We start from the raw sequence: 27,969 nt of genomic DNA on the forward strand, positions 1-27,969 counted from the left end.
CGCGACGTCCGTTCGCTTCTAGAGATTCAGTGCAAAGCTTTCCCCTTCGGAATCAGAGAGGCTTCAAACCAGCCCTCGAGACCGTCTGGGGTGGGGGAATGAAAGGCAGCCATTCACTGTTTGAGCCCCGACACCGTGAAGCCGGAGAAAGGGGCGAGAGCTGAACTGCTGGCCATGCTGAATGCCTTTCTCTGGGCTGACCGGGGGCCAAAGGCGAAAGGGCTCCCGGCGGGGCCTGACCCCTCTGACTGGGGAGAAGAGGTCAGGGGAGGGGCCTCGTCGTTCCAGTGGTGGCGGACTCCCGCTCTCTCCTCCCTCCAGGCCATACGGACAGCGTGCTTTACTCCATCTCTTCGGGAGACCCCCACGGATACTTCTCCATCGACCCGGGCTCAGGGCATCTCCACACCAGCTTGGCTCTGGACCACGAGGCCCATCCTGCCCTGACGCTGGAAGTCCAGGCGCGCAGCGGCTCTCCCCCAGCTTACAGCAGCGCCCGGGTGCAGATCAGCGTGTCTGACGTGAATGACAACGCACCCACCTTCCCCGTGCCCTCCGACTCGGTGCTGCTGCCGGAGGGGGCGGCGCTGGGCACTGTGGTGTACACCGTCCGGGCTGGGGACCGTGACAGCGGCGCCAATGGGCAGGTGCACTTCGAGCTGGCCTCGGGCGGCGGGGGCGCCTTCGCTGTGGAGCCCTTCTCAGGCAAGGTGCGGCTGATGGGGGCTTTACAGCAGGAGGCCGGCAGCCCCTACAGGCTGGTCATTCTGGCGCAAGACGGCGGAGCCCCCCGACTCAGCGCCACCTTCGCCCTCCTGGTGCACGTGCAGGCGGAGGACGAGCACGGGCCGGTCTTCGACACGCTCACCTACCGGGTGGAAGTGCGGGAGGGGGTGCCGGCGGGCACTCACTTCCTGCAAGTGCGGGCCCTGGCGCGGCAGTCCAGCGCTCCCCTCACCTACCACTTGCGTGCCGACGGGGATGCCGCCAGCTTCGGCATTGCCCCCGACACCGGCTGGCTCCACGTTCGCACAACTCTCGACCGGGAGGGGCAGGAGCTCTACCTGCTGACAGTCCTGGCGGTGGCTGGCGAGGGCGAGGGGCGCCAGACGGGCACCAGCACGGTGCGGGTCACTGTCACCGACGAGAACGACAACAGCCCCCGGCTCAGTGAGGAGCGCTACTTCTTCACCGTGGCAGAGAACAGGCCAGCTGGCAGCAGCGTGGGCAGAGTGACGGCCAGCGACCGGGACGCCGGGCAGAACAGCCGCCTGACCTACCGCCTGGTGCCGCTCGAGGGCCACTTCCTGATCCACACGCAGACCGGTGAGAGAGCTGGGGGTGGGCCGGGGGGGGAGGGGAGGCACCTGTTTCTCAGCAGCTGCCCCCTCTGGGAGGGAGGGAGGGAGGGAGGGCTGTGTGTGTATGTGTGCTTTGACTGGGCAGGAGAGCGCTGCTAGGCACAGCATGGTCATCTAAGCAAGAGGGGGCTTTCCAACCACGGGGTCAAATCTGCCCTTCCGGGGCTCCGCAGGCAGCCACACCCCCCTCGCCCTATCCCCTTTCCCTGAAGCACGGGGTCGTTTGACAGCTTTGGCGCGGCTCCCCCCACCCACCCCTTCGTTCTAAAAGGCCTCTCCAACGGCGGAGTGAATCCTCGAGTGAGAGGCAGGAAGAGCCTGAAGTTGCATTATGCTGAGTGTTCGGGGTGTTTTGGCCTCGCCACTTTGGCATCCCCGAGAACTCCTCCAAAGTGGACTCCGGAGGTCCCCGCCCCTGACCTCCGCTGAACTGGGCCCATGTTCCCCAGGAGAACTGAGCATTCGGAGGAGCCTGGACAGGGAGCAGCAAGCCGGCTACCAGCTGCAAGTCCTGGTGCAGGATGGGGGGACGCCCCCACGCAGCGCTACGGGCACCGTCTACGTCACCGTGCTGGATGAAAATGACAACGCCCCCACCTTCCTGCACGTGGCCGAGGGGCGCGAGCTCCTCCTGCAGGTAGGGGCAGGGGGCGGATGGGCAGGCAGCAACCCACGGAAAGGGCTGAGGTTCAGGGAAGGCACACTGGGACTCCTCTCTGGCTCGCGCACAGAGGGCTCAGTCGTTCCTCAAGTGGGAGGCAGAGGAGAAGGGGGTGGGAGGCAGGCCTGAGAGACTCCAGGCCATCACTGAAGGGGTGGTGCCACCCCCTGCATTGCCGTGGTTCTCATTGGGCCACGTCGCGGATGTGTGAAGCTTTGTGCTCGTGGAGGGAATCTCGGGAGAGCACTGAGCCATGGGAGGGGGCAGGGCGGGAGGACAGAGGCAGCCTGCTAGGGTCCAGAGTGCCATGGGGAGCCAGTCTGGGGGGTTGGAGGGGGAAGTTGGCTGCCAACACACACACACACACCCCTGCCTCCCTACTGTCTCTGTGGCAGGTCCCAGAGGAGAAGCCGGCAGGGCTGCTGGTTGCTTCGTTGCAGGCCAAGGACCCAGATGAGAGCGAGAACGGCACCATCTTCTATTCGCTGTCAGGTAAAGATCCCACCACCACCAAGCCTGGCATCTGATGTGATTCGCCCCCCGCCCCACCCCCTGTCTGTTATCCCTGAGGTTTCAGGCTGATCCTCTGGTGAAGGAGCCAGTTGCCTCCTGCCCCCCACCCCACCCAAACCCATGATCCACGTGCAGATGTGGCCAATTCCGGAGAGGCAACAGCCGTCACCGCCGTGGCGCTCAGTTGCAGCAAAAGTGGCCAAAGAGTCTGGTGGCAACTGATGCGTTTGTGAGCAGCAGCACAAATGCGTTATGCCATAAGAAGATGTGTGACCACACCCAGGGAGGTGGTGGCCTCTCCCACACTAGAGGCCCTGACAGATGGACAACCATCTGTCAGGGATGCTTTAGGGAGGATTCCTGCATTGAGCAGGGGGTTGGACTCGATGGCCTTGTAGGCCCCTTCCAACTCTGCTATTCTATGACTCCCGCCCTCCCTGCTTCCTTCCTCTCTTGGCAGGTGTCTGGGCAGAGCGCTTCTCTCTGCACGTGGCCACGGGGGAGCTCCGTACAACCACCAAACTGCGCCAGGCAGACAGGGGTGAATACATCTTCACAGTGACAGCGACGGACCGAGGAGCTGCGCCCCGGAGCACAACGGCAGCTGTGCGCATCCAGGTAGAGGCTTCTCCTGATGACTTTTCAGTAGCCCACATAAGGACATCAGAAGAGCCCTGAGGCTGGATCAAGCCAAGGGCCCGCCTAGTCCAGCACTCTGTTCCCAAAGTGGCCGACCAGCTGTTGACCAGCGACCCACAAAGCAGGATGCGGTGCAACAGCACCCTCCCACCCATGCTCCCCAGCAACTGGGGCACACAGGCTGGCTGCCTTGCACATAGGTGCACTGTGGACCTGGGGGTGGGGGCTGGCGCTAAGGGCCCCCTCCCCCCACATGGCATGTCCACAACAATGTCCCACCTCCCCCGAGCGCTCTCTTCCCACCCCTCGTCTCCTCCACAGGTGGTGTCCACGGCCCGTGCGCTCCCCCGGCCTGATCCCACCGTGCTGACGCTCTATCCCATGGAGGGGCTGCAGCCTGGCTCTCCCATCGGCTCCGTGGCGCCACCGGAACCACTCCCCCGTGGGCCGGCGACCTACATGCTGGTGGGGGGCAGCAGCGAGGATGGCCTCTTCGTTGTGGATGCAAGCACGGGAGAGATCTACGTGACCCGGGAGCTGGACTACGAGGCGGGGATGCGGCACACCCTGCAAGTGAGAGTGGAAGACTTCCGGCACGGCTACCCCAGCCAGCACCTGGTGCTGGTCGAGATCCATGTGCAGGACAGCAATGACCACGTCCCCGCCTGGCCACAGGACCCCATCACGGTGGTGGTGCCTGAGAGCGCCACCCCCGGCACCTCCCTCTTCACCTTCCAGGCCGTGGACGGAGACGGCCCTGGCCCAAATAGCCAGCTGCACTACAGCCTCCTGCGCCAAGAGGCCGCGCACCCGGCCTTCCAGCTGGACGCACGCAGTGGGGAGCTGAGCCTGCAGAGCACTCTGGATCGAGAGATGCGCTCCGCCTACCTGCTGGTTGTCCAGGCCACTGACCAGGCTGTCAATGCCAGCCAGCGCCTCTCCGCAGCTGTGACGGCACGCGTCTTCGTCATGGACGAGAATGACAACACACCCGAGTTCCTCTCTCCTCTGGGAGTCGAGGTTCCTGAGGACCAGCCGACGGGCTTCCTGGTGCTGCAGGTGGTGGCACGGGACCGGGACCTGGGCGAGAACGGGCGCGTCAGCTACACGCTGCGAGCAGGGAATGCCGACGGCCGTTTCCACCTCCACCCTGGCACAGGTAAGCAGGGGGAGGGGAGGGCATAGAATCATAGAATAGCAGAGTTGGAAGGGGCCTACAAGGCCATCGAGTCCAACCCCCTGCTCAATGCAGGAATCCACCCTAAAGCATCCCTGACAGATGCTTGTCCAGCTGCCTCTTGAAGACCTCTAGTGTGGGAGAGCCCACAACCTCCCTAGGTAACTGGTTCCATTGTCGTACTGCTCTAACAACAGTATAATAGGAGTGATAACACTCAAACCACAAAAACATCAAAACAACTATCATAGATGAATAATTCAAAAACTTTACAAATGTACAAAGAACAGGCACATCAACAATATTTCTAGGATATTCACACTAACATTCACAACAAAGCCTGCAATATAAACTCCTAATATACATATAATGAACTATTCACATAAAGTGTCTATATATATATAATACATATAATGAACTATTCACATAAAGCGTCTATATATATATATACAGTAGTCCGGTACAAATAGCTGTTTCGAAGATTCTTCCTCAGTATGACGCTGAAAGATAATTCAAAAACACCATACTCAACATTTATAAACCAATCACATACATCGTTATGCAATGCAAATAAAACAGAAAATTTTTGTCCTCACCCACTGGTTTACAAAAGGAGCCACGGCTACACAATTAGAAAGGAACCCACCAGGGTTTATCTAAGAGAAAGATAGTGAGATTTATCATTTGTAAACAATTCACAAACTCAGTAAATGATGCACAGGTATGCTAAAAAAAACTGTCTAAGCTTACCACCATATAATTCTTACGTCCTCCAAGCCGACAGAAATGCTCTCAGAACTTAAAAGAGATTTCGAAAAAGCTCCCAGTTCTTATAGTATAGTTAAAGTGACTTAATTGGCTAATAATCACCTCAAGGGAGGAAAGCTGTGAGCTCTAAAGTAGCGTTTAGTCCTAAACGTTGAATACAATTCAGTCGATGTATCCACTCGGCTTCCCTTTGGAGAAGCTCCTTATTCAAATCACGATGATTATACTGAAGGGGAAAGATCCTGTCAATAACAAAAAACTGGAAATCGTTATAATGATGATGGTGCTCAATAAAATGTTGAACTAGTGGTGCCTCCGTTGTACCATTTCTAAGTTTGGAACGATGTTCAATAATTCGTGCCCGTACACTCCGCATAGTTTTGCCCACATAAATTAAACGACAAGGACAGATTATGATATAGACCACCTTCTCTGTAGAACAATTGGAAAAATATTTTAAATCAAAGGTGCGATTTTCTGTAGGATGTTGAAAGTTCTTAATTTGTAATGCCAAATCGCATACTGAACAGCCCCCACACCTATAATGTCCTTTTATACTACGTGTGGGGTACCATGGTGGATCTATATCTGAACGTATTAAATAATCTTTAAGATTCTTAGTCCTTTTCCAACCAATCCGTGGTGGTGCCGCACATCCTGGAAGATGGTTAATAATATGCCAATGACGATTAATAATTCTCATAATAACATTTGCGGATGGTGAATACTCAAATGCACATGATAGTCGGTCAGTGATTGGACGTGGAGATCTGGTCAAAAGAGAGTTCCTGGAAACTGCATTCACGCGTCGTTCAGCCTCATTAATCACCCTATGGGGGTATCCCCTATCTTGGAGTGATTGGCGAAATGTTACTTTTTGATCATTGAAATTTGAGTGATCCGTTGATATGCGTCTAAAGCGAAAAAGTTGACCCACCGGAAAATTATTTCGTAAATGACGAGGATGGAAAGATGAAAAATGAAAGAGAGAATTCCTATCCGTAGGTTTTACAAAGGTCTTAAAGCATAACACATTATTTTTCCGATATGTAATTGTATCCAAAAAAGATATTGACCTAATATCACTCTGAAAGATAAATTTAATATGATCATGAAGTGTATTCATCCAATTTTTAAAGGCTTCGAACGAGTTTGGGTTTTTATAAATAAAAACGATATCATCTATAAAACATTTATAGACAATTATCTCTTTATAAAAGGGATTTGTTGTAGGATGGCAGATATATAATTCCTTCAAATTAGCCATAAATAAGTTTGCAATGCTAGGTGCAAATGGGCTCCCCATCGCTACTCCTTTTACTTGGAAGAAAAATTCATCAGCAAACCCGTTATTCCATGTCCTGCACTCTGGGAGGATCGAGAAGAGATCCTGGCCCTCCTCTGTGTGACAACCTTTTAAGTATTTGAAGAGTGCTATCATGTCTCCCCTCAATCTTCTCTTCTCCAGGCTAAACATGCCCAGTTCTTTCAGTCTCTCTTCATAGGGCTTTGTTTGCAGACCCCCTGATCATCCTGGTTGCCCTCCTCTGAACACGCTCCAGCTTGTCTGCGTCCTTCTTGAATTGTGGAGCCCAGAACTGGACGCAATACTCTAGATGAGGCGTAACTAGGGCTGAATAGAGAGGAACCAGTACCTCACGTGATTTGGAAGCTATACTTCTATTAATGCAGCCCAAAATAGCATTTGCCTTTCTTGCAGCCATATCGCACTGTTGGCTCATATTCAGCTTGCGATCTACAACAATTCCAAGATCCTTCTCATTTGTAGTATTGCTGAGCCAAGTATCCCCCATCTTGTAACTGTGCATTTGGTTTCTATTCCCTAAATGTAGAACTTGGCCTTTATCCCTATTAAATTTCATTCTGTTGTTTTCAGCCCAGCACTCCAGCCTATCAAGATCCCTTTGAAGTTTGTTTCTGTCTTCCAGGGTATTAGCTATCCCACCCAATTTGGTGTCATCTGCAAATTTGATCAGCGTTCCCTGCACCTCCTCGTCCAAATCATTCATAAAAATGTTGAAGAGCACTGGGCCCAGGACTGAGCCCTGCGGCACCCCACTCGTTGCCTCTCCCCAGTTTGAGAAGGTTCCATTGATCAGTACTCTTTGAGTCCGATTCTGTAGCCCACTAGCAGCCCATGGGGCCAAGGGGAGGTGGGCTGGTGTCCCTCAGGGCAGAACCGCCATGGGCAAGCGCAGGGCTCCTGTGGGTGCGTCACGGCGGAGCGGGGAGCGTCAGTCCCTGCCAGGGACTTGAGGGGGGGGAGGGGGCTGCATTCCTCCCCCCTCTCATGTGCTGCCAGTTTTGCTGTGGAGCTGGGCCCGATCCTGCCTGGTGGCAACGGCAGTCTGTTCTGGGGTGGCTTTGCAACCTTTCAGTAGCCAGGTGTGCTTTGTTTTTCTTTTTCTTAAAGATGCCGTGTGAATATTGAAGCACTTTTCTGCTTGTTTGGCACTTTATTTCTTTACTGATTGGAAATCTCATTCATTTGTAAAAGGGAGACCGGACTGCCACGGGTCTGTCTGCCAGCGGCATCTGTGCACTCCCTTCCGCCAGCTGAGCTTTCCGCCTCTGGGGGCCCCCTGGGAGCCCCCTTCCCTCTCAGAGAGAGCATTGCCAGGTGTGGGTGGCGAGAAGAGCAGTACTAGCAGAGCGGTCCCAGCGGTGCCGCGGGTGGAAAGGTGTCAAGCGTGCCTCAGCTCATGGGCCTGGCAAGCCTCTGCCCGCCTGACTTCTCGCCCCCACCCTTGGCTTGCCAGCCTCTCTTCCTTCCTGCCATCTGCTTGCAGCCTGTCCTGCTCCTGGGGCCCATGGGTTTTTTTGCCCCACCTCTCTTTGGCCCCTCCATCATTCAACGTCAAGCTCCCATCGCCCATGCCAGTCCGTGCCCTGCAGAGCGCTGCTTCTGCCCACTCCTGCCCGTTCGTCAGCCTGACCTCCTGCTCGCTCCACGTCGTCCCGTCTCTCTGCCACCTTTCCTATCGCCAGCCTTGCCTGCCCTTTCTCCCTCAGCACCCTCTCTCCTTGGGCCTTCCTTCTGCCTTACTTTTCCTCATGCCCATGTCTCCCCCATTTATCGTTCCTCCAAATTCTTTCCTTTCCATCTGGGGCCCCTCCATCTTGGCTCCCCTACCTTGACTTTCCTACTCCTGGGGACACTGCTCACTGCACACAGGGCGTAGCGGGTAGTTGCCCTTTCCCTAAGGCTGGGCAAGTGGCCACCTTTACATCAGCTCATAAAGCTGGAGAGATGCAAAGATTCTGAGCACGTCCCCCAAAAGATGGAATGTTTGTGAACATTCCAAGACATTACACTTGCTTAGCCAGTCTGAGCAGAGTCTTCACTGCCACCACAAAGTCCTTTAGCACAGGGGTCAGGGACCTGCTGACCTCCAGAAGTGTTGGACTACAACTCCCATGATCCTTCGCAATTGGCCATGCTCCCTGGGTCTTAAATGGTTGCATACTCCTGCCTTAGCATATGGTTGGAAATAGCTTAATTTGCCAGGTTAGTTCAAGCTGTAGAATTTGGCCACATTTTCTTTTCTGACTGGTTACTAGGGGAGCATCTCAGGAGTGCTGGTAGGAGGAAGCGTGGCAGCAAATGAAGCCCGTGGCCTCCCTTGGGTGCAGAGCTCTGGCTTGAAGCTCAGCCTGGGAAGCGAAGGGGGATCACTCGGGTAACTCTGGAGTGCAGCAAAACCACAACTCTGGAAGGCAAGAATAAAAGCAACCCTTCTCAGACTGATAAGCTTAATTAAGGAATGCGCTCACCCACCTCAGGGTCTGGAGACCTGAGCTGACAGCAAGAAGCGTTTCGGAGGAGTGACGGCTCCTGCCAGCATCACTCCGTTCCCAGTCTTCAAGGGACCGGGGCAATGAGCAGTCGGTGGAAGGAGCTCCCCTCCCCCCACTGCCTCCGCTGCCGCCACCGCCGCTCCCCGCCACTCCCCGCTGCCAGAATTCCACTATTCATAGCGCTCAGAGCCTGGGGCTCAGTAGTGGAGTCCCTGCTCGGCATGCAGAAGGCCTGGGCTCAGCCCCCAGCAGGATTGCTGGGGAGGGCTGGCAAGCCCCAGAGGGAAGTCCCAGCTGCCAGCCAGGAGAGCCATCACGAACCAGGTGGACGTGAGCCTGTCTTGGGAGAAGGATGCTCCCAGTGCTCCCATCGTTGCCAGCATGTGAGAGAGTCCAGCACCCACCCACCCCCAGCAGATAAAATGCACGGAAAGCCAAGGTTCCAGAGAGGCTGGGGGGGGGGGAGCTTGCCCTCATGCCAAGCACCAAAAGGGCCGTTCCCGCTCCCTGCCACCCTCCGAGAGTGACCCGCCATCCAGAAACAGCCCCGGAAGGGCTGTGATGCCGTGGCAATTGCAAAACTCCCTCCCAGGGCACGGCTCCCTTCTGGGGCCCTCGGCCTGCCTCCTGCTTCCAGCTTGCCCTCTCAGAAGCCAAACACCTTGGGGGTGGGGTGGGGTGGAGTGTAATGTATCCCCAAGGGCAGAAGCTGTAGCCGATGTGCCTTTTGCTGCCTCCGGGGGAGCAGACTTTCTGGGCCTCAGCCAAAGCTCCCCTGGCCAGGGATGCCGCGGAAGGACCACTCTCCCTTGGGCAGTGACTCTTCTGCAGCCGTCTTCCGGGCCGTGGGTTAATAACGGCCCCTGCCTCTCCCTTGTCTGTGCGGCAGCCTGAAGACCCGAGCCTTCTGCATAGGGATGCCTCCTGTTTCTGGCTGGAATAGCAGTGGGCAGCCACAGGAAGGGAAAGCCTGAGGGCAGCGACGTCCTCCGGCCTGAACCAGACGTTCCAAATGGGGTCCACGGCGTGTCTGGGCGACCACAGGGCCCTGCTTGCTGTCTCAACGCCAGCAGAGGAAGCCCCGTGGGGCCTCAGCCCTCCAGCGCCCTCGTCCAAATCTCAGGCTCCCGTTCTCCTTTCAGGGGCCTTGTCCATCGTGCGAGCACTGGACCGGGAGGACGTGTCCCAGCATAACTTGACAGTGGTAGCCACAGACCACGGATCCCCACGGCGCTCAGCTACACAGCTCCTGTTGGTGCACGTGCGAGACGTGAATGACGAGACGCCTGCCTTTGAGAGAAGCCACTATGAGGCCAGCGTGGCCGAGAACCTGCCTCCTGGTGTTCCTGTGCTGCAACTGCATGCCACGGACCGGGACCTAGGTAACCGCCTGACTCGCCCCGCTCCTCCCTCCCGCCTCCACCCCCCAATTTGGACCCATCCCATTGGTCTCCAGAGTGGAGGAGGAAGGGGCGGGAAGTCGTACCTGGCCAGGCGGCACGGCTGCCATGGGTCTGGCTCAGCCTGGGGAACGGTGCCCTTCTTGGGCCACCCACAGCAGTCCCCATGAAGGGCAGGATGGGCCTGGGCAGGCGGTGGGTCTTTTCTAGCTGCACTGAAGGCAAAGAGTCTGCCGGGGAGAGCCCCCCCCAAAGAATAAAGTGTTGGGGTGCGCACAGGGAGGCCTCGGGCCAGATGGGCGGCAGCTCTCTGCCTAGACTACTTCGCAAGGGCGTTGCTAGGATAAGGTGCAGCGGGGGGGGGGGGCAGCCATGGGCACCTTGTTAGGTTCCTTGGAGGAAGGGGTGGGATGCAGGTGGGGGATAGACAGGTGGGCCCAGGAGATGCTTCCCCCTTGCCCCCCCCCCCCCCCGCCAGCAGGAGAGACGGCTGAGCTTCCCGTCCAAGCCCCGCTGACTGTCCAAAGCCAAGGGGCAGAGGGAGCCCCACTTGCTGCCTGACTCGGCACCTTCATGCCCTCCTGTGCAATGCCTGAAATCCCGGGTGCTTTCCTCCCACCGCCCACCCAGCCCCCTCCACAGATCCCCAGGCTAGAGCCTATCCTGCTGCCGCATGCTACTTCCCCCCTCTCCCCCCCCCCCCCGCACTTCATTGGTCCTGCTGCAATTCCGGCGTGGCCAAGGCCTCCCGTTTCATAGCTGGATGTCAGTTTGTGATGACGTGTCCTTTGCTGGAACGCGGGCGGCCCTTTCCCATGCCAGGCTGACCCCACATGTCTCCTGCCAAGGCCTGATTCAAGTGTACAGCGCCTCCTGTGCCCGTCCTCGTGGGGGATCCGGGGCTGTGGCTCCGCAGGCGTGGTGCTGGTCTGCCATCCTGATGCCCATGTGGGCCATGGAGGCCAACCAGGCAACCAGGAAGGGCTGTGCCGGGCTATGGATTTTGGCACACCCAAAGCAAGCCCACTCACTGGGGGTGGGAGTTGCGAAGCGGTACACGTCCATGCAGTGCTGAGGTGCAGAGGCCTGCAATGGGGGTGGGGGTCTGGAAGAGATGCATGCGCACTCAGGGCACACTGTGGGTGGGTGTGGGTGGGAAGCAGAGGGCCCCTCCAACCCCTCCGGTGGGGCAGACCACCTTCCTCTACCTCATTAGCATCTGTCTACAGGAAGCAGTGGGCAAGTGTCCTATGGTGGCATCTCTGGGGAGGACTTCGCCATCGACCCACACACAGGCGTCATCAGCACCCGGCGCTCGTTGGACCATGAGGAGCGGGCAGAGCACGTGCTGACAGGTGATGGGCCCTGCTGTGGGGCGGGGAGCAGGAGGAAAGCTGAGGCCAAGGAAGTGTTCTTCCCCCACCCCTCCCTACACCGTGGCTGCCTCGGGGGGGGGGGCTCCAGCTGGCCTCAGGCAGCAATTTAGCGCTGCTGAGGGCACAATCCAGGGCCATGGCATCTCAGGATCCACCAGAGCGCTCCTGGGTCAGGCACCCTTCCTTCGTTCCTAAAGAGCAACTCCGACAGGGGTGGGAACGGGCAGTTTGAGCCAGGCCTTCGGTGTAGGAGATCCTACACCGAATGACTAGAGGCCTTCAAGAGGCAGCCGGACAACCATCTGTCAGGGATGCTTTAGGGTGGATTCCTGCATTGAGCAGGGGGTTGGACTCGATGGCCTTGTAGGCCCCTTCCAACTCTGCTATTCTACGATTCTATGATCCCTGGTCCTTCCCCCGAGCTGAGTCCCTGACTTAAATCTCACCCAGCCCTAAAGCCTCCTCTGAGCCATGGAAGGGCAAATGCCTGGGCACGTCCACTTCTCCGCAACAGATATCAGTTTCGCAGGGCATCTGTGCAATCTGAGTCAGGGTCATAGTGCCAGGTGAAAAGGATCAGATCCCCTCTGCCCACACAGTGGAACATCTGAGTATTATTATTATTATTATTATTATTATTATTATTTATTTATTTATTTATATAGCACCATCAATGTACATGGTGCTGTACAGAGTAAAACAGTAAATAGCAAGACTCTGCCGCATAGGCTTACAATCTAATAATGTCTAGTAATGTCTAGTTGGATCCGTTGCTTATACTTTTGAAAGGCCAAGTTCCTAGCTCTCATGACTGCGGAGGCAGTCTTGGAAGCATCTGAGCTTCAAGGATAGTAATCGTTTCCTAGGCTTAGCAGAACCAGGTCAAATAATGTATAATAAACAAATAGATGCAGATATGTTTGATTTGCATAATTTATACACATTGTAGAACTGAACTAAGAACCTAAGAAGAGCTGTGCCTCTCTAGTTCACCACTCTGCCCTCACAGTGGCCAGCTGGGCGCCCCGTGGGGAAGGCCACAGCAGGACCCGAGTGCAAAAGCAGCGTCCCTCCTGCCACTGGGCTCCCTGGGTGTGGAATGCAGGCAGGTTGTTCTCTATCACGCACGAGGACCGGCCGTGCCCTCGCCCAGTGCCTCATGACTGCTTTGGGCCTTCCCCCTGCAGTGTATGCGCGGGACACGGGGCTGCCCCCTCACCAGGCCAAGGCCACGGTGCGTGTCCTGGTGACCGACGAAAATGACCACACCCCAACGTTCCAAAGCGATGCTTGTTCCTTGGAGGTGCCCGAGAACCAGAGCCACGCGAAGTTGACCACTGTGTGTGCCACCGACCCCGACGCAGGAGAGAACGGACGCCTGTCCTATCACTTGGCAGGTAAGGCCTCCCTCCAGTGGGAGGGACCCTCTTGGAGGCCAGGAAGTGCACGGGGGCAAGGTGGGGATATTCCGGGGCCACAGCCTCATGGGATGTAAAGCTCGGAGCGGTTGGAGGGACATCTCCGCTCTCGCTCCTTTCAGAGTTTTTCCACACAGCCACGTTTTTCCTCTTTGGATCCGGTCACGTCTTAGAGAAATCGGCTGGAAAAGTGTTCTGCCTGGGGCAGCGGGGGGGGGGGTGCATGGCAGGGCATGGCAGAGTGGCCATTTGCTGGCACCTTTAGTCTAGCCACCACTTCTGCTCCCCCACCCTCCCCCCTGCAGCTGGAGACCCGGAGGAAGACTTCACCCTGGACCCGGTCTCAGGCCAGCTGTCGACAGTACGCGGGCTGGATCGGGAACGTGTGGCCAGCTACCGGCTGACCGTCCAGGCCTGTGACCATGGCTCATCACCCCGCTGCGCCAACCTGCAGATCCACGTGCAAGTGCTGGACCTGAATGACAACCCCCCTGGCTTTGTGCTGGAGGCCTATGGGGTGGAGGTGGCCGAGGACCTGCCCGTTGGAGCCCTGGTGCTGGAGCTGGAAGCCGTCGATCCGGACGAGGGCCTCAACGGCCTCGTCTCCTACTTCCTAGCGAACGAGTCCCTGGGCACCTTCCAGGTTGAGCCACAGACGGGCCGCCTCACCAGCACACAGCCCCTGGACCGGGAGCGCCGGGCAAGCTACCGCTTCCTGGCCTTGGCGGTGGACTCCTCCCCCTTGAGTCCTCGGAGCGCTTCGGTGCACGTCACCGTCACCGTCCACGATGTTAATGACCACGTCCCGGCCTTCCCATTGAGCCCGCTGGCGGTCACGCTGCCCCGCAACACGCCGCCCAAGCGGGTGGTGGCCACGCTGCGTGCCGAGGACCACGACGCTGGGGCCAACGCCTCCCTCCTCTACCGCTTGGCCACGCCCAGCCAGGCCTTTGCCATCAACACCTACACGGGAGCCATCCAGCTGCTGCAGCCCCTGGGGACCCTCAGCCAGCGCCAGCGCACCTTGTTTGTGCTGGCCAGCGACCTGGGCAAGCCCTCGCTGTCCTCCACTGGAGCGGTGGTCATTCACCTGCAGGACGAGATCTACCAAGGCGTGCGCTTCCCCCGCGCCACCAGTGACGTGGCACTGCCCGAGAACGCCAGAGCAGGTACTTGCCGAGGGCGGTGTGTCTCTGGGCAAAAGCGCGTCAGCAAGGGAACACCTGGGCGGTCCTGTCCACCCCCCACGCCAGGAACCCATCACGATTAGTTGGGGAGGGCCTGGGGCGCCATGGTGGGGGCCCTGCGTCCCACGCAGCAGATCCTGGGCCAGTCCCCAGCAGCCTCTCCAGGTAGGGCGGGAGAATCTCCTGCCTGAAACCCCGGAGGGAGAGGACCTGCCACTGCCAGCCAGCATCGACACCACCGGCCTCGATGGGCCGATGGCTTGGCCTCTGCGCAAGGCAGATCCCTCTGCTCTTCAGCCTTAGAAAGAGGGGGCTCGCCCAGCACGCGGCAGGCCTGTGGGTGAGGATTCCTGTTGCGCTTCCCGTGGCCGTCCAGGCAAGCGGCCGCTCCCTCCTGGCCTCCAGCGCTGCAGCCTCTGCCCTCACCTGGGAGGTGTTCCTCCTGAAAAGCCTGCAGGGTGCTTGGAGGGCAGATGAAGAGACGAGGGGCTGATTGACACCGGAAGGTCTTTGTGGACTGAGCAGCAGGCTTCCCCATGCCAGGAGGGCTTGGCCAGGGAAGCCGGGCACAAGATCCACCCCCCCACCCTCACGCCTGCCGTACCAAAGCCCTCCGCCTTTCTCCCCCACCAGTCATGCTGCAGGGCTGGCTCCTCCTCCCTGCCTGCCTCCCTCCCTGCCTGCCTCCCTCCCTGCCTGCCTCCCTCGTGAGGCTCCCCTTTGTGGATCATCTGCCTCCTGCTCTTCTTCCCCCTCTGGCATATGGCTCACGGTGATCCTGTCTCTTCCCTGTCTCTTCCACAGGCACCACCGTAGTGAGCATCCCAGCCGCGCACACGGCAGGCTCCTCGGGCCGCATCACCTACAGCATCCTCAGTGGCAACGAGAAGGGATCCTTCCACATCCAGCCCAGCTCAGGTAGGGGAACGAGCAGGGAGGCGAGTGCAGCTGCATCACAGTGTGGGCAAGGGCCCCCCGTGGGCCAACTGAGGTCTGAGTCACTCAGCCACAACCTTCCCCAGCCAGCACTGCAAGCCCTGCTGGGAACGCCACGGCACCCTTGCTGCAGCAGATCCCGTGGGCCCGTCTCGCCCAGCCTCCGGTCATCTCCGGCAGCAGGATCCGCCGTTGCCAGCCAGCGGCCCCTGGCTCAGAGGTGAAGCACACACCTTGCCTGGTGACGGCCCCAGAGTGGCCTCCGGGTAGCACCCTCGCCTCCAGGGAAAGGATCCTGTTCCCCGTTGAAAGCCTCTCTCTTTCCAGAGGCTTTTCAAGTTTGAAGGATTTGTCTGCTGCCTCTGCAGCTGAAACAATCAAGGGGCTGGAGCATCTCCCTGATGAGGGAAGCTTACAACAGCGGGGATGGTTTAACTTGGGGGAAAGGAGGAGGCTGAGGGGAGACCTGATAGAGGTGCGCAAAATGATGCATGGTGTGCAGAATGTGGATCGGGAGACCTTTTCCTCCCTCTCTCAAAACACTCGAACCCAATGGGCCCATTATCCCATGAAGCTGATGGGTGGGAGATTCAGGAAAAATAAAAGGAAGCAATTCTTCACACAGCACATAGCTAAATTATGGAACTCACTACCACAAGATGTGGTGCTGGCCACCAATTTGGATGGCTTTAAAAGGGGGTTGGATAAATTCCTGGAGGAGAAGGGTATCCATGGCTACTTGCCTTCATGGTTGAGTGCTACCTCCAGTATCCAAGGCAGTAAGCCTGTGTGCACCAGTTTCTGGGGAACATGGGTGGGAGGGTGCTGTTGCACCATGTCCTGCTTTGTTGGCCCCTGGCAGACAGCTGGTTGGCCACTGTGTGAACAGGGTGCTGGACTAGGTGGACCCCGGGTCTGAACCAGCCTCAGGGCTCTTCTGATGTTCTTATGCTTCTGACCTGCTTGGGAAGGCTTATTTTATTTATTTATTTATTTATTTATTTATTTATTTAGAGTATTTTTATCCCGCACCTCAGCCAAAAGGCTCTCGGAGCGGCTTACAATGTATCAATAAAGAAGACAGTCCCTACCCTCAGGCTTACATTCTAAAAAAAAGACATGACACACAAGGAAAAGTGGATGGGGAGGGAAGAGGGAGAAAATAAAAAGAAATTAAGGAGACTGTTTAGGCTGGTGGGAAGGCCCTGCTCCGTCCTCTCATCTCCCAATGGAGGGGCAAACCAACAGCTCCTTCTTCCCCACAAGGTGAAGATGTTAGCCCTGTGGGGGGGGGGGTCCAACTGAAGCAGGCTCCGATGGTGCCTGCCTGCTCCAGTCTCCCTCGCATCTTCTTCCCCACAGGGTGAAGATGTCAGTTAGCCCTGTGGGGGGGGGGGTTTCCAACTGAAGGCTTGGCTCCTACCTCCGCCTGCGTGACAAACGCTGCTGGCAGAACGAAACTCCCCCGTCCTCTCAGCCCTCCCACTCCCCAGTGCAACCGCCACATCTGCTCTGGAGGGCTCCCCAACTGTTCGGAGCGCATTTGGAGGGCGTGCAGGAGGGGAGGGCAGAACGGGGAGGCCCTGTTCCACTGGCGGACGACGTTGGATCCAACCCAAATTACTGCATTTAATGGTTTTTTAAATTGTATTTCGGGAATGTTTATTTTGTTGAAAGCCAAAGGCAACTGTGGAAGGAGGCTATAACTAATCAGTTGCTTGCTTGCTTACGGGGTGGCAGGGCAGGAAAGACCTTTCTCTACCAGAGGCCCTGAAGTCAGAGGGGTCAAGGCTGCCCTCATAGACCAGTAACCTGACTTGGGAGAAAGGCAGCTTGATATATTCACCTGGAGGGCCCATCCCGTGGAGGTGATGGGCCCTCTGTCCCCACCCCCCATGCACCAGCATTTGTCGCCAGCGCACAAGGGGGGCCCTGCGGGATCAGACCAAGGGTCCAGTACGGTGTTCACACAATGGCCAACCAGCTGCCCCAATAGGAAGCCCACAAAGAGGACATGAGCACAACAGCACCTTCCTGCCCATGTTCTCCAGCAACTAGTGTACATAGGCATACTGCCTCAGATGCTGGGCGTAGCACCAGGTATTCAGTGATAGTCTGTGCCCCCACCCCATTGAAGGGGGGGTTCCATTTAGCTGTTATAGATAAGAGCACTCGATAGATCCATGCACCAGATGGAACTACATGCAATGATGAATTATGCCCCCTCCCTCGTTATAATGGTCGTAAAACTCATCTCGGTCTAGAGAAATCTTCACGGTGGCGAAGGAATTGCCGGGCCCACCTGGCTGAGCACAATGTCCCCACAACCAGCCTGGCGTTCACCAGCAGGAAGTGACCGAAGGGGGGTCATGTTCTGCCACTGCGCCCTTCAGTCCAATGAGCCCAAAGCAGCCAGCTCTGAAGCCCCTGCCCTGGTTAGGCCTCATCTAGAGTATTGCGTCTAGAGTTCTGGGCTCCACAATTCAAGAAGGACGCAGACAAGCTGGAGGGGGTTCAGAGGAGGGCAACCAGGATGGTCAGGGGTCTGGAAACAAAGCCCTATGAAGAGAGACTGAAAGAACTGGGCATGTTTAGCCTGGAGAAGAGAAGATTGAGGGGTGACATGATAGCACTCCTCAAATACTTGAAAGGTTGTCACACAGAGGAGGGCCAGGATCTCTTCTCGATCCTCCCAGAGTGCAGGACACGGAATAACGGGCTCAAGTTAAAGGAAGCCAGATTCCAGCTGGACATCAGGAAAAACTTCCTGACTGTTAGAGCAGTACGACAATGGCATCAGTTACCTAGGGAGGTCGTGGGCTCTCCCACACTAGAGGCCTTCAAGAGGCAGCTGGACAACCATCTGTCAGGGATGCTTTAGGGTGGATTCCTGCATTGAGCAGGTGGTTGGACTCAATGGCCTTGTAGGCCCCTTCCAACTCTGCTATTCTATGATTCTATGTCTTTCTAGCCCGGCTACCCATTAAATGCAAGTTGCTTGCAGGAGCTGGAGATGGGGCATTAGCCATTTCCCACAGAAAGCGGAACAGGCTTTCAGAGCGGGCTCCTGCTCTGGCTGGGGGCTGCAGTTCCACCTGCAAGCCGGCGCGCGCCTGGCCATCAGGGATGCGGGCGCCTCTTGACTTGGACGCCACGTAGCTACTGTGGCCAATAGTCGTGTTTCTCTTCTGTGAATGTGCCCTTTAAAAAACGTCTCACCGTTAAGCTGATTATCATCCCGCTTTGTGGTAATGAGTTTATTTATTTAACCAATTGCATGCCAGTTAACAAAATAATTTATTTATTTATTTATTTTATTACATTTATATGGGCAGTTTACAAAAGTTAAAAACAGTAAACAGTAAAAAAGTATACAAAATTTTAAACCATCAAAAACATAAAAACAACAGTATAAAAACAACAGCATCCATTTAAAAACAACAGTTCTGGGGTCTGTTAAAAAACAAACTTAGCGTTGTTCAATGCTGTTAAATGCCTGGGAGAAGAGAAAAGTCTTGACCTGGCGCCTGAAAAATAACAGTGTTGGTGCCAGGCGAGCCTCATCGGGGAGATCATTCCACAGTGCTGCATGGGACGATCGCGGCTCCCCCGAGCTCCCCGGGATGTGTGCATCCCGTCCCTGGGAGGGGCGCCGGGTGCAGATCATGTCCCTGCTGCAGGAGAGACCCATCCACACCGCCCCGCTATTCCTTTGGATATGGGGTCCAACCCCGTATCCAAATGGATAGCAGGGTGGGGTGGCAGAAGCATCGCTCCCGCTTCTGACTTTGTCTTCTTCCGCGCCATGCCGATATCCCTGAAGGGATCACACAGGATGGCGGAGGAAGTCGCTCACGCTAGTCCCGTTAACCACAAACAGGCTTCGGATATTGGGGCGGAAGGGTGTATGGATCTCTCCTGCGGCTGTAGCGTCAAACCGTAGAAGAGAAACCCATCTGCAGCTTGAGGTTACAGCCGCAGGACAGATCCATACACCCCTTCGCCCTGCTCTTCATTTGTGCACGTCCTGGGAAGAACCCAGGGGCCAGTGGCTCCCCAAGCACTTCCCAGGACGAATGGCACACGGCTACAGAGCCCAGCTGGGCAAGAGTGGCCAGGGTTTCTGCCGCTCTTGCCTCACGACTCTGTAGGCCTGTGAAATAGTCAATGGACTATTTCACGACACAATAATCAACAGTTGTGCAGACAGTCAATTCTGCACACTGTTGATTATTTGCGTTGGTTATTTCTGGGAAATAGCCAAGCGTTGTGTGGAAAAGGGTGGACAGACGACACAATAGTCAACGAAACGATGGACTATTTAATCTACTGCGGACTAGTTAATCAACAATTGACTATTGTGTTGTCCAAACCCAGTCTAAGAGTAACCAGCAACAAACTCACTCAACAAAAATTAAGCTGGCAGAGAGGAATGTTCTTAGCATGTGCCTAACACTCATCCTAGTTGATGCAGTCTGCCTTGTTTCCAGGGGCAGCAAAGGGCAGGGGGCAGAGGGGGCAACTACACCCAACGATCTTTTTTGAGCGTCCACCAGATGAATCCAGGGAGCATGAAGACCCACCAAAAAGGCCTACCCTAATGACCGACGGGAGCAAGCAGGAGGGTAATGGGTTGGATCCACACTTCGTCATGCTTAGAATCATCGACTCATAGAATCATAGAATAGCAAAGTTGGAAGGGGCCTACTAGGCCATCGAGTCCAACCCCCTGCTCAATGCAGGAATCCACCCTAAAGAGGCCCATTGAAATAAACAGAATAGACCCATTGAAATAAACAGAAACAGTAAGCCGTGACTAACTTACTCTAAGCATGACAACTAAGGCCCTTTCTACACCTGCCTTTTCCCCAGGGATCATCCCTGTGCATCCAAATGACGCACCGGGGATCCCGAAAGCGGGTGGGGACGATCCCTCCATTTTCCCGGGATAACCGAGACCTCGCTTATCCCAGTTTTACCCACAGTCCCGGGACAATCCCGAGGACCACGGGCAGTGTGGGTGCCGGTCCTGGTTTCTTCCCTCCTCCCCGCGAGTAGCGGGGGTCAGCAGTGGGAAGGAGCCGGGCCGGGGGGAGTCCAGGGACATCGGGGCAGGGAGCGGGGGCGGGCCTTTTTCTGTTTTGTTTTTACTTTTCGCTGGCGTGCAAGTGCGCGCCGCAGCCTGGTGTTTCCTTTTGTTTAATGGCTGGCGCGACGTCCCTCTTCCCTTCTGGGATGTCGCGCTTCCATTTAGACACCCAGGGACGATCCCGGAAGCAGGTACGTCTGGGATCGTCCCGCCTCCCTCCCCGAAGGCCCTTAGGTCTAGAAAGGCCCTAAGTCTGGATCCAAGGCTGTAAGTTCTATGCAATACGAACGCAATTCCACGAGGAAATAAGAACATCAGAAGAGCCCTGGTGTCGGATCAGACCAAAGGTCCCGCTAGTCCAGTGTTTTGTTCACACCGTGTCCAGACAGCAGCCTGTGGGAAACCCACAACCAGGACGGGAGTGCAACAGCACCCTCCCACTTGTGTCCCCCAGCAACTGCTGGACATCGGCGCATTGCCTGGGCCTGTCCAGAACCTGCCACCCCATCACCAAGACTGGGCGGCGTCCAGTTCTAGGCTCCGGGTTGGACAGCTTCGTTCCACCCCGCCCCTTGATCCGGCATCCCCCCATGTAGCCTTCTGCTTGATCTGCACCACTTACTGGCTCATCACCGCCGCCAGCAGCCGGAGAAGCCAGGCAACGGGTCTCCTCCTTGCCTCCCCAGGCCTGGTGTCCGTACACAGCCCTGGCAGCCTGGACTTCGAACTGAGCCCCCGCGTGCGCTTGGTGCTGCAGGCGGAGTCAGCCTCCTCCTACGCCTTCATGGCTGTGAACGTCAACCTGCAGGATGTCAACGACAACCGCCCGCGCTTCCAGCTGCAGGACTATGTGGCCTTCATCTGGGAGGCCCAGGGCTACGATTCGTCTGTCATCCAGGTACCACCTCGGGTGGGGAGAGGCGGCTCCTGCAATGCCTGCAGGGAAGGAGAGGGGAAGATGGGGCCGGCATGTGCCTTTGAATCCAGGGGAGGCACAAGTGGAATGCATGGGGGGGGGCAGGAGTGGGGGGCGGGGGGACCTCTGAGGGTCGTGGAAGGCGCAGTGGGCGTGTCTCGAGTGGCGGGGGAACTCTCACTGTGCTTTCACTGCAGGTTGTGGCCGATGACTTGGATCAGGGCCCCAACGGCCAGGTGACCTATACCATCAACCAGACGCTGCCCATGAATGGGCTGTACCACATCAATGCCCAGACAGGAATCATCACGACCGCGGCCATTCTGGACAGAGAGATCTGGGCCCAGACGCGGTGAGCCGGTGCTTCGTCCCACCCTCCATAGGGACTCTCTTGGGCCTTGAGAGGCTGCTGGAGCCGGCCGGGGCAATTCCCGCCTCTGCCATGTGCTCCCAGCCTCGGCCCTTGTGGGAAGGCAGTGGGGGGCCGGTGGGGGAAGTAGGGCTAGGAGTGGCCACACCCACGTGAGACCCCACAGAGGCACCTGGCCAGTACCCTTTCTTTAGCGCTGCCCCCACTTCCGGGGCAGACACGAGCTGTGCAGTGCCCCTGCCCCACTGCCAGGGCTCTAGCGAGCCACTGAGCCCCCCCCCGAGACGTCTGTGTTCCCCACAGGCTGGTGCTGACCGCGACTGACAGAGGAAACCCTCCCCTCGTGGGCTCAGCCACTCTCACTGTGGTGGTGATGGACGTGAATGACAACAGCCCCACCATCCCTGCGCCCTGGGAGGTGCGGGTGCCGGAGAGTGAGTAGCGGGCATTGGGCAGGGGAAGGGAAGGGAAGGGCGCCTCGCCTCGCCTGTCGGGGTGCTCGCGGACACCGTGCAAAAGCAGGGCGCTCTCGAGAACCGAAGCCCCGGCGTTTCTGCCAGGCCCACCCCCACCCACCCCCAGGAGCCCCTCAGTCCGCTGGAAGCACCCAAGCCGCCCCTCGCTTGTTCCCCTGGAAGCCAGATGGAGACGCAGCCCTGACCGGCTTCCCTCACCTCTCACCCAGATGCCCTGGTGGGCACCGAGATCACCATGGTGACAGGCAACGACGTGGACTGTGGGCCTCAGCTCTCCTACGTGCTCCTGTTGGACAGCAGCGCCACGGGAACATTCAGTATCCTGCGCTACGGAGGGCGCATTACGCTGTTGGGGCCGCTGGATTACGAGCAGCGCAGCCGCTACGTTCTGACGGTGCGCGCCTCTGACTCCCAACACGAAACCGAGGCCAACGTCACCGTGGTAGTGGAGGACGTGAACGACAACGCTCCGGTCTTTGCCCAGGCGCTATATCAGGTACCAGCACTTCACACCAGCACTGCCCAACATGCTCCCGTCACTCACGTTGCCAGGTCAACATCCGCACATGCGCCACCAGGCAGGGCAGTGGGCAAGGCCCTGGCCTCGCCATGCCTCTCCTAGCCTGCTTGAAAGCCACGGCGCTGGGCCAGTGGCAAAACGATACGAGGCCAAGCAGAACTGGCTCGCAGGTCATTCTAGGCAGATATAACTCGGATAGCGCGCTTTGCTGAATTCGGTGGTGGAGCATGTGGTGCGGAGGACACGGCATCTGGCCTCTCCAGCTGCTCCGCCTTCAGCTGCAAGCCAAGCCCAGGGTGGGCAGTGGGTTGCCACTCCCTGGGAAGCCTTAGAAACCAAAGCGGTTGCTGAAGACTGAGATTTTCAGTGCTCGTGGACTAGCAGAATCAGAGTCAAGGATGCCAAATACCAAAAATGGCCTGAAGGTGAGCGAGGGCAGAAGTGTGGTTTGTTTATAGAGGTAGAAGCATTCCGCTCCGCTTTGCACAGTATCTGAATTGCTCTGGGGGCAAAGGGAAATTTCCTCCTCTTCCTCCTCCTCCTTTGGCATCATAAGATAACCATGTCAAGCTCCCACCCCTCCAGTATGACAATGGAACCCATGACCTAGGGAGGCTGTGGGCTCTCCCACACTAGAGGCCTTCAAGAGGCAGCTGGACAACCCTCTGTCAGGGATGCTTTAGGGTGGATTCCTGCATTGAGCAGGGGGTTGGACTCGATGGCCTTGTGGGCCCCTTCCAGCTCTGCTCTTCTATGATTCTATGATTCTCTGTCTCCAGCAGTGCCTGCCCTCAGTGCAAAACTCGCCCAGGGCTCAGGAGGTTTGGCTATGGAGGGTCTCTGGGAGGCAGGCGGTCCATCGCCGCTAGAAGGATTTTGCTCTAGGCATCCCTTGACTTGCATCTGATGGCAAGCCAGCTCAAAGAACTGATGGGGCGCCCTCCATGTCCTCTAGGTGCTGCTGCCAGAACACACCCCAGCCGGCAGCCCCATCCTGACCCTCAGCGCCACAGACCTGGACTCTGGCATCAACGGGGAAGTCACCTACCGACTGACTGAGCCCAGCCGCAACGTCGCCATCCACACCAGCAACGGTACATACAGAGCGCCAGGGCAAGGAGATGTGGGTGGGCAGCAGATCCTTCCCCAAGAAAGGCCCTAGGCTTGGTCCCTGCCTATCAGGGTGGGGATGGGCAGCAGGTGGGTGGAGGTTGTGGTTGTTATTATTATTATTATTATTTATATAGCACCATCAGTTGCACGGCACTCTGCTGCCTGACCTTTGCGGAATGGGGCAGCTCTCTCCCTCCCTCCCTCTGGACTGACTGCGCTTTCTCTTCCCTTGCAGGGACCTTGTTCACCACTGAGCCCCTGATGCTGGAGCCAGGGCGCCCCACCCTGGACCTCCTGGTTGAGGCTCATGATGGGGGCACACCCAGCCTCTCTGCATGGGCCACCGTGCAGATCCACGTGATAGATGTGAATGACCACGGGCCCCAGTTCGCCAAGCCACGCTACAACGCCTGTGTGTCTGAGGACCTCCAACCAGGCACCACCTTGCTCACCCTGGAAGCCACCGATGCAGATGTGACACGGGACAATGCAGCTTTGGATTACACCATTCTCAGTGGCAACAGTGGCCACGCTTTCCAGCTGGAGGGGCGGGTCAGCGGGGCCAGCAGCCTGGTGTTGGCCGAGCCACTGGACTTTGAGGCTGTCGCGGTCTACAACCTGACAGTGGCCGTGTCTGACCGCGGAGTGCCACAGCACAGTGCTGTGGTGCCCATTGTGCTCACGGTGCTGGACGTCGATGACAACCCCCCGGTCTTTGGGCGTGCCACCTACCACATGGCTGTGAGCGAGAGCACAGCACCGGGCACGGAGCTGCTGCGCGTGGCCGCCCACGACTCCGACTCCGGCCCCTACGGCCATGTGCACTACAGCATCAGCTCCGGCGACCCCCGTGGGCTCTTCCAGCTGCATCCGTCCACTGGGGCCCTTCGCCTGGCCCAAGCACTGGACTGCGAGGTGCAGGCCCAGCACACGCTGGTGGTCCAGGCCTCCGACGGGGCAGGCGGACACTTTGCGCTTGCGGCGGTCACTGTTGAGGTGAAGGACGTCAACGACAACCTCCCGTACTTCCCGATCGAGACGCTGAGCACCAGCCTGAGGGAGAACCTGCCTCCCGGGAGCCTGGTCACCACCGTGCACGCAGTCGACACGGACGTGGGGGTCTTTGGGGAGCTGCGCTACGCCCTGCTGCAGACGGCAGGCTCGGAGGGCTTCCTCCTCAACGGGACCTCGGGGGAGCTGCGCTCTCGCCTGCCATTCGACTACGAGCGCACCAAGGCCGTCCAGCTGCTGGTGCAAGCCACGGATGTCGGCAACAGCTCGGCCACGGCCACTGTGCGTGTCTTGGTTTCTGGAGAAGACGAGTACGACCCCGTCTTCCTTAGCCCAGCCTTCAGCTTTGAGATTTCTGAGGGAGCACGCCGGGGACAGAGCCTAGGGTACGTGAGGGCCACTGATGAAGACGAGGGCCCGGACGGGGTGGTGCTCTACACCCTGGCCAAATCGTCTCCCTTCTTTGCGATCAACCAGACGAGCGGGATCCTCTACCTACGCATGGACAGCCAGGCGCCCCCCGGAGGCCCTCCCAAGCGGGAGCCACGGGAGATGGTGCTGGAGGTGCAGGCCCACAGCCCCCTGCCTGCCTCGCGCTCCGCCTCAGCCCAGGTCATCATCGACGTGACGCACACCTCCTTCGGCCTGGTGCCGGAGCTCAACCTGATGCTGGTGGTGTCCGTGGCCGCCTCGCTCGGGGTGGTGGTGGTGCTGGCGGCCGTGGCCATCGTGCTGGCCCTCATCCGGTCTCGGCAAGGCCGCGGCCACAAGGAGGCGGACCTGGCCCACATGCAGCAAAGCGGCTCTTTGCAAAAGTTGGGCCACGCCGAGCCGGTCCTGCCTGGGGCAGGCTGCCTCTACCATGAGGCCCTGCCCGGCTACGGCACAGAACCGGCTGGGCCCTATGCCACCAGGGGCGGGTCGCTGGACCCCTCCCACTCGAGTGGGCGGGGCTCAGCGGAGGCAGCTGAGGATGACGAGATCCGCATGATCAACGAGTGCCCCCGCATGTCCAGCGTCACCTCTTCCCTGCAGGAGCACCTGGCTGCCCGGGGCCCCGACTCCGGCATCCAGACCGATGCCGACCGCCTCTCCGACGTCTCCTGTGAGCCCACCACCCTGGACGCCCCCCATTGGTTCAAGAACAGGAAGGGGCCCAGCCTGCTGCTCCCGGGCCAGCCCCCACAGCTCTACCGGGACGACATGGGCGGCGGCGGGGCATTCCTGGGCGCCGGCTGCGGCCTCAATGTCTCCTCCACCAAAGACTACTCCTTCCCCGAGGACGGGAAGCCCTGCGTGGACGGCTCCCTCACAGCCATCGTGGCGAGCGACGAGGAGCTCCGTGGCAGCTACAACTGGGACTACCTCCTCAACTGGTGCCCCCAGTTCCAGCCGCTGGCCAGCGTCTTCACGGAGATCGCACGCCTGAAGGACGAGAGCTCCCTGCGCAAGCCCTTCCCCACCAAGCCCAAGCCCCGGATAGACCCACCGCCACTCATCACCTCGGTGGCCCACCCTGGGGCCAAGTCCGTGCCCCCGAAGCCCGCCGTGGGGCGCGCCTTCCCGCACCTGTCCTCGCTGCGACGGTCCCCCATCAGCCATGAGGGCTCCCTCTCGTCGGCAGCCATGTCCCCCAGCTTCTCGCCCTCCCTGTCCCCTCTGGCAGCCCGGTCCCCCGTGGTTTCGCCCTTTGGGGTCTCGCAGGGGCCTTCGGCGTCCGCCATAAGCACCGAGCAGCACTCCTCGGAGACCCCCGAGGAGGCAGAGCTCCGCATTTAGCCGGCCATCCACATACTCTTTGCGCTTTGGCGGGCAGGAGACCAGCTGGACCCCGGGCGCACGCTGTCTCCTCGGGGCCCCCGGACAGTGGCTGCTGCACCTGCACCCAGCGGCAGCGGCTCCCTCAGTCGCTTGGGACTCTCCATCCATTGTCGCGTCCTTGTGGGTCGCAAGCAGCACCCCCCAAAGCCCCCTGCTCATTGCAAAGGGGTTCTGCGAAGGGCAGGTCAAGAGGGTGCTGGGGGAGCGACTCTCTTGCTCGCTCTCCAGAGGTCTGACAGGCTCGAAAGTGAAAGGAAAGAGGCTGCAGGCCGGGGAGCCACACCGGGAGCCACGGAAAAGTCCGCCTTGCAAGCAGCAGGGTCTCCTTACCTTCCCCACCCCCAAATAATAGACTCTACTTGTCACAATGCACCCTCCATACTGCCCCTCCCCCATGGGCACGCGCGCGCGCGCACACACACACACACACACACACACACACACACACACACACACACATATACAGAAGGTGCTGTTCGCTCCCTTCCTCCCTCCTTGGCATGGCTGGATCTTCTTCGTTCCCTCCCACCCACGCACAAGGAATTTTCTGCTGTTCCATGGAGCGAGCAGCTGTGATGAAAGGAGATGTCCCCCCCCCACCCGCCGCTGCCGCCAGCTTGAGGGAAATGGCACAAACATAGCTCCACTGACCCCAGCCCATGGCAATGGAGGAGTAGAGCAGGAGGAGGCCACAAGCCACGGACCTGTGCAGGACACGGAGCTGCTCTCCTCCTAGGCCAGGATTTGGGGAGCTTCTGGCATTATCAGCCCACACTCTACCTCCCAGCAGGGACCCTCCCACCCTGCCCTGTGCTTGCTGGATGGATTGCTCCGGGCTATGCACATGCATTGGGGTGGGGCTGGTTTCCCCCCTGCCTGCCTGCCTGCCTGCCTACACACACACACACGCACACGCCCATCCCTAAGAAGAAGACCTTCACTTTGCTCGCGTGCCCCGGGTGCACTGCATGTGCCCAGGAGACGGCACACCCTGGCTTTGGCTGTGGCAGCCCTGGGACTGCAGGCCCAGCTCCAATGGTCTTCTGAGGAGTCCTTTCCTCTGTGTTGGGGTTTGTCTGAGCCGGGAGCCCGGTGCTCCTCACAGCCACCTGCAAAGCACAGACCAGCAGCATGCCATAGTCAAGTGTGTGTGTGTGTACGTGTGTGTATGTGGCTAAAGGTACTAGCTATAGCAATAATAACACACACACACACACACACACACGAGTGAGAATAAGTGACAATTTGGTGATGCAGAAAAACCATCCTCTTCAGTTCCAGGTGGGAAGAAGGTTCACGTTTGAATGGTCCCGCTCCCAAATAATAATAATAAAAAAACTCTACATGAAAAGTTAGCACATCAGGGAGCAGAGTTCTGCTACCAGGTCCATCAGTGGC

At 58.1% G+C, this 27,969-nt stretch overlaps 1 protein-coding gene across 1 annotated transcript in view; it reads left to right on the plus strand.

Moving 5' to 3' along the window:
• Window positions 1-26,613, plus strand: part of DCHS1 (dachsous cadherin-related 1) — a 51,216-nt gene extending 24,603 nt beyond the window's left edge. The window contains exons 5-20 of the mRNA XM_063127757.1: window positions 322-1,326; window positions 1,811-1,998; window positions 2,418-2,514; window positions 2,996-3,153; window positions 3,496-4,333; window positions 10,081-10,320; window positions 11,568-11,693; window positions 12,902-13,111; window positions 13,438-14,301; window positions 15,124-15,237; window positions 21,031-21,242; window positions 21,458-21,612; window positions 21,934-22,064; window positions 22,316-22,602; window positions 23,582-23,720; window positions 23,975-26,613. Coding sequence (XP_062983827.1) covers window positions 322-1,326; window positions 1,811-1,998; window positions 2,418-2,514; window positions 2,996-3,153; window positions 3,496-4,333; window positions 10,081-10,320; window positions 11,568-11,693; window positions 12,902-13,111; window positions 13,438-14,301; window positions 15,124-15,237; window positions 21,031-21,242; window positions 21,458-21,612; window positions 21,934-22,064; window positions 22,316-22,602; window positions 23,582-23,720; window positions 23,975-26,529 — 7,319 coding nt within the window. The 3' untranslated portion in view covers window positions 26,530-26,613. The remainder of the gene's footprint in view (window positions 1-321; window positions 1,327-1,810; window positions 1,999-2,417; window positions 2,515-2,995; window positions 3,154-3,495; window positions 4,334-10,080; window positions 10,321-11,567; window positions 11,694-12,901; window positions 13,112-13,437; window positions 14,302-15,123; window positions 15,238-21,030; window positions 21,243-21,457; window positions 21,613-21,933; window positions 22,065-22,315; window positions 22,603-23,581; window positions 23,721-23,974) is intronic.
• The last annotated feature ends 1,356 nt before the right edge of the window (window positions 26,614-27,969 follow it).

This window comes from Elgaria multicarinata, chromosome 5, assembly GCF_023053635.1.
Source record: "Elgaria multicarinata webbii isolate HBS135686 ecotype San Diego chromosome 5, rElgMul1.1.pri, whole genome shotgun sequence".
Classification (NCBI taxonomy): Eukaryota; Metazoa; Chordata; class Lepidosauria; order Squamata; family Anguidae; genus Elgaria; species Elgaria multicarinata.